Source organism: Echiichthys vipera (genome assembly GCF_963691815.1).
Source record: "Echiichthys vipera genome assembly, chromosome: 16".
NCBI lineage: Eukaryota > Metazoa > Chordata > Actinopteri > Perciformes > Trachinidae > Echiichthys > Echiichthys vipera.
This window is the reverse complement of record NC_139841.1, coordinates 6,690,823-6,696,822: the sequence shown is the minus strand read 5'-3', so window position 1 is coordinate 6,696,822 and position 6,000 is coordinate 6,690,823. Positions and strand designations below refer to the sequence as shown.

Genomic DNA, 6,000 nt, shown 5'->3' with positions numbered 1-6,000 from the left:
AGTAACAGGGTGGGAGGGGCGCATAATGCAAGAGCGAGCAAGGAAGAGAGGGGGTGAGTTGGGTATTTATAGGTATGCCGGAAGATGCGTGGTTGAGGTGTGGCGCTGCTCCTAAAACTCTCCTAGATAGCTTCAATTCACTAGCAAGATGTCTTTATAAAATACATCAGCTTGTGATGCACATGGACACATCAGTGATGTTACATGGGGTCATTGGGTGTTTCTTTCAATTTTATTATTTTGTTAAAAACAATGTTTTTTGCAGAATAACATTTGCATCAAATAAGTAATTGAAAAATATACCATTTAGCTGTTGAAACTGAAGTACTACAGTAAGTAATATATAAATATAACTCGAATCATGTTAAATTGAAATCACCACATTCATACATTGTTGCAGATTGCTAAAAGTGCCCTTGGCTTTTATTAACAACGGCATGATAAAATACCATCATATGACAGAGACCAAACTGAATCTGGTACAATCAGCAGTAGTCCTCATTTACTGCCTCCATTCATTCAGTAATAAAAAGACATCATCTGCATACAGTAGCATGAAGGGGATACAGTAACAGTCAGTACAGGAATGTGACAGCTTTGGCTTAGCACTGTTTATAGGACTGGAAAAGGACAAACAAATCCTTGGGTTTGTTGTAAACAACTAGTGACACACAAACACACACACTTAAACATTTGATTTCACTTCCGAGAAGTTAAAAAAATAGAAAAGAAAAAACTTCAAAGACAATCAATTGAAGATGAACCAAGACCTCCTTGCAGTGTTTCTTTCCCCATTAGAAGGAGCATTTGAATTCACATTCTGCAAACACTGTTGTTGAAGGAAGACAAACTGGAGCTCGTTACAGGTTTCCTAACAAGTGTTTACAGCACCTTAGGTAAATAAGGATAAAGTGAGGTATAGCACAAATAATAGTAGGTTTCAGGTTTTGAAGAGGCATTTAAAAGGTTTTAAGGCCGAAACAAAGTCCCTCGAATTAGTGACTACAACATCCAACTTTAAGGACACTTGTCATATTTGATACAGCACAGGAGAAAAGATAACTATTTACAACTTATTTTTAAATTAAGACACTTGATAACATCTGTCCACCTTGCATAGACTGGTACAGTAACTTCCCACTATTATTTATAATAAAACATTAAAAGAGGATACGTTGACATGTGGGCTCTGGACCATTGTTTTAATGTGAAAGAGAGTCTTTGGATTTGCATCTCGACGGATGGAAATATAACTAAATTAACAGATGTGGTTTGATTTCATGTAGCTAACGGACAAATTGACTGGAATATGCATTTTTTTTTTCATATTAATGAAACACCAGCAGACTAGGCTTAAACTGTGAATGTCATATACTGAATAAAGCTACCGCTCCACATCCAGCCACAGCAGTGGTGAGCAGGGACAGACTGAGTAAAAGTAAGGCTTTCATTTTAAAAATCCTGAGTTAAACAACATTATCAGTCACACAGTTGCTGCATGACCTCGAACCCCGGGAACAGTGTTTTTTTTGTTTTGTTTTTTTACCCCATTTGCATTTTAACAGAGTCTGTGCCTAGAGGAGGCAGAGTCACAGACTGGAGCAAAGACACATTCAGTAGCATTCTGTAGCCCCTCATCTCATTTCTCAGAAGTTGAGCGATCTAAGAAGTTATTTTCTATTATCTCCCTCTAAAGGAGTTGAATGCCCCAGAGGAAGGTCCCTTTAAACTCCAACCAGGCATTTCTGTCCAGAGTTCAGATGTTGACCATTTCGCCAACGAGTCTGCAGATAAAAATGAAGATAAACCAAGCGCTCCTCGAAGCTTTCCCAAATATTAACTCTGGCTACAGTTTTGCTCCATCTCCCGTCAGCCCCATTCAGATATTTTCAGCTTCTCTCTGGGGAACCTCCCTGATGCTGTCCTGAGGTCCTCCACGGGCCGCTGGCCGTCGTCGAATGCTCCGCCCAGACGCGATGAGGTCGGCGTAGCCACGGGAGTGAGAGAAGGCATATGCGGAGCGGCGAGAGCGCCGGCCGCGCTGGAAAGCTGAAGGCTTTTTCTTCTCCTCCTCTGCCATCTCCATCTCGTACTTCTTTCTGTTTCTCTGGATCTAGGGGGGGGGGGGATAAGTGTTAAAGGTACAGGGTTATTTCTATTTTAACTATTTTACATTTCATGACCATTTCAAAGCTTTTTTTCACAACTTCTGGAACTTTACTTCCATAAAACTTGGTTATCATCATCTTGTTCCATCCTATTTAAAAAAGTATATAAAAATATGGTATTTTCAATCTTAGGAAGCCTCATTCTGCTGATAATTGTCCCCAGCAGCAGGTTGGTAGCTTGACTCCCTGAGGTCTCACCTTATCTCCCACAGAGGGCCAGATGCTTTTATAGAGGAACTGGATGCAGATGACGGGCAGCAGGCTGATGCCCACAGTCAGGATGATGGTCAACCACAGGTAGGGCTGACGCAGAGCATTTGATGCTGCACCTACAAACACAAAATATACACGACGTGAGAGGAGTGAAGAGGAGGTTTGGTGTGGTATTAAATGATCCAGCATTTCAGTACTTGCATGGAACAAAAATTCTGCTTCAGAAAGTCAAGTCCCAGTACGATAAGAAAAAGAAGTCAGATCAGACAAAGAGGTTACATTCATGCTTTATCGTTTTGGTTAAAAAATTGTGTGTTTAAGTTTGAACGTTACAAGAGAAAAGGTTGTGGAGCAAATATCTTGAGTAATGTATTTGGCAGGAGTTGGTGTATACACTTTCCCAAATCTAATATAGAGCAGGAAAAGGCTGCCAAAGGTAAATAAAACAATAGCATCCAGGACTGACTCCCTCATAATTTAAGTGTCTGAATTTTATGAAACAGCTAACCCGTTACCCAATAAAGTTAATGCACTAAGATGTAGAGTATCTCTCTTACTACAGCTTCAGCATGAATGGCCTGCCATGTAAGTTGTCCAGGAAACTCTTGTTTCAGATGCACATTTAAAGTGAGAAATAGGGCTGTAGTGGTACACTAATCTCACGATACGATATATAATCACGATATTCAGCCAACAATACGATTCGATGCACTTGCATCATTTTCTGAAAGATTTTAAAGGGACAGTGTTATTTCGGTGAAATCTTGTGAGTGTTCCATTGACTGGGATTTAATTAATAAAAATTGAAAGAATCAATTACCGGTACACAATATATGGCTCTGACTGGACAGCAGAGATGGTCACAAGTCACTTTATGCAAGTCCAAGTGGAGTCTTAAGTCTCTGAGGGGAAGTCCAGGTCTAGTCTCAAGTCACTGAGGGGAAGTGCAGGTCTAGTCTCAAGTCACTGAGGGGAAGTGCAGGTCTAGTCTCAAGTCACTGAGGGGAAGTGCAGGTCTAGTCTCAAGTCACTGAGGGGAAGTGCAGGTCTAGTCTCAAGTCACTGAGGGGAAGTCCAGGTCTAGTCTCAAGTCTCTGAGGGATGCAGTTCTAATCCTAAAGTCCGAATCAAGTCTCTTATGGTTTAAATAAATAATAAAATAGAGTGGAAGTGCAACTGTATTGTACAAAGCTAATGACAGTTTATAATCTAGTGTAAAGAAAGAACTAATTACAGACACACCTGAAACACCAGGTCCTGCTCTCACTGGGGGATTTGAAAGATATTTTAAATAACTTGGAGGCAGACACAGCTGGATGTAGATATTCTACATGATATATTCACGATAATGCTCGATTTTGATGTATATTTGCTTTTTTAATTATTTGAGATATTTGTATTGTATTATAGTCCTGTATTTTATATTGGCTGCTCATTCTGTTTGTCAGGAACGTTGTCAGTCGTGCTGCTGTCTGTCTCAGGACACTCTGAGAAAAGAGATGTTTAATGTCAGCAGCTCTTCATGTTAAATAAAGAAAAATCATCCAGCCTCTCAAACGCAGTGTAATGGTTAAAGCTTATGATGTAGTAACACTAACGTTACATGGTCGACAACAATAAACCTGTAAGATAAACTTGCCTTTAGCTAACTTTAATAATGAACGTGTATTTCTCCCAGTTTAATGGCGTTAGCAGCAGATGGAGGAAGCACCAGCAAGAAAACACTTTTCAAAAATATCTAATTTAATGAACGCCAATCTAAAAATGAATCACTCACAAAGCTAACGTTGATGGTTTATGCAGCTGAGCTTAACACAGACGTTTCATTGTGCGATTATTTTGTTTTGTCTGTGCCTGAAGTTATTAAAGCCGAACAACGGTAATGAAACTGCAACAGCAGACCGGACAGCAGCAGCAGCAGCAGCAGCAGGTGAGCAGTGTGGCTGCTCACACATCTCTGTTGGAGAGAATGACTCTGCTCCTGATGTTAATGCTCCAAAAAGTACAGATAGATAAAAAGATTGTGCACAAGTCTCAAATCTCAAGTCCCCATCTCTACAGCAACACTAGCGGCTGGCTGACCCAATAGCTCTTCCTGCAAAGCGAATGGGGAGGAAATGGGCAGCGTGCACAGTGCCAATGATTGAATGGGACTTAATGTATGGATACTTGCGGACCAAAAAATCAATACTTTCTATGGAAACAAAATATTGATTTATATCACAGAATCGATAAAATCCTACAGCCCTAGTGAGAAAGGCGTACTGATCAGTAACTCTCTGTAGCTTCTAAAACAAGTGTTCTGGAGTAGAGACTAGAAAGCCAGACGAGCCAGTTATCTGTGTCACAGAGCGGTGACTGACCGGTGAAGGTGAACGCTGAGGGGAAGATGACGTGGATCCCGGCACTGTGGATGTCAAACATGATGCCAAAGTAGATGGCTATACTGCCCAAAACCGCAAAGCAGTTAACGAAGGTCCAGTAGGCTGTATCCAGAGAGATCTGGCGAATGAGAGGTGAAGATGGCACAGTGAGATAACACAGCAGGTCGTTCACATGAAACAATTTCATTACGTGCATGTTTTCTAAACCTCTTACATCCAATTCCCTCATCATATTTCTCATTGAGTAGCTTTAAAAGTTCACCTCAGAATCAAAAATTCATATTTGTCCTCTCATTATAGTGCTATCGATCAATCTAGTTTTGGCTACTTCTACTTTTCTCCTATATAATAGAACTAGACGGCACTGGGCTTGTGGTGATCAAAGCGCTGAATCCCATTCGTAAAACTCAACAGTAAAGTCACAGAAATCATGACCCGGTTACTCAACATAATCTACATACCTGGCTGTGAACATTTTCATGTAGGAATTATTCCTTTCTACCGAGCTACACCTGCCAGTTATTTGAAGGGAACACTCTTCCATTCATGAAGAAGGAAAACTCACTGAATCGGAGCTTAAATTGTTGTTAGCATACTTGCCATTCAACCCTGCCATTCCCCCTGAAATTCAACACGACTAACCTGCAGGTTGACAGTAAAAACGAGCGATGAGGCGGTGACGACAGCCAAGGACTGGTAGTCGGAGGGGGCTTCTCCGTCCTGGCCCATGGTCTGCAAGAAGGCTCCGTAGGGGATGAAGAAGATGATGAGCGAGACGAAGATGCCGTGGAACAAGCTGATGAAAAAGTTCCTGTAGTTGAACATTGACCCCTGCTGGCCTGGTAGGTAGAGTTTGGGGAATTTCAGGCTAAGCTTGTCATTAACGTCCTGCAACGGGAGAACGAGGTATGTAACAGAGATCTGGATGAGTTTTGATTTCCTGGAACTAATCCTAACACATCTACCTCGATCTTATCTAATATCTTATGCATAAAGAATTTCAACTGTAACGATTCTTTTGCCAGGAATTTACAGATCAAAAAAATGGAATGTTGATATTTGAGAGATTTATGAAAATAATGTAAAATTACGTATTTCTGTACTCTACTTTGTGTCTACATCAAAGTCTGTTTTTACCTGGTCAAGAAGTCCAACGAGTAGAACAGGTAAGCTGCTGTAACACAGATTGTAGAGCGTGATGAACCAGTCTTCATAGGTAACCTGCAGACAGGGAA

The 6,000-nt window shown here is 40.8% G+C and overlaps 1 protein-coding gene across 1 annotated transcript in view; it reads right to left on the bottom strand.

Moving 5' to 3' along the window:
- Window positions 1–313: 313 nt before the first annotated feature.
- Window positions 314–6,000, bottom strand: part of atp8b1 (ATPase phospholipid transporting 8B1) — a 39,817-nt gene continuing 34,130 nt past the window's right edge. Inside the window, exons 26-30 of the mRNA XM_083930454.1 lie at window positions 5,903–5,986; window positions 5,408–5,653; window positions 4,745–4,883; window positions 2,367–2,497; window positions 314–2,113 (exon numbers count right to left, since the gene is read on the bottom strand). Coding sequence (XP_083786580.1) covers window positions 1,880–2,113; window positions 2,367–2,497; window positions 4,745–4,883; window positions 5,408–5,653; window positions 5,903–5,986 — 834 coding nt within the window. The 3' untranslated portion in view covers window positions 314–1,879. The remainder of the gene's footprint in view (window positions 2,114–2,366; window positions 2,498–4,744; window positions 4,884–5,407; window positions 5,654–5,902; window positions 5,987–6,000) is intronic.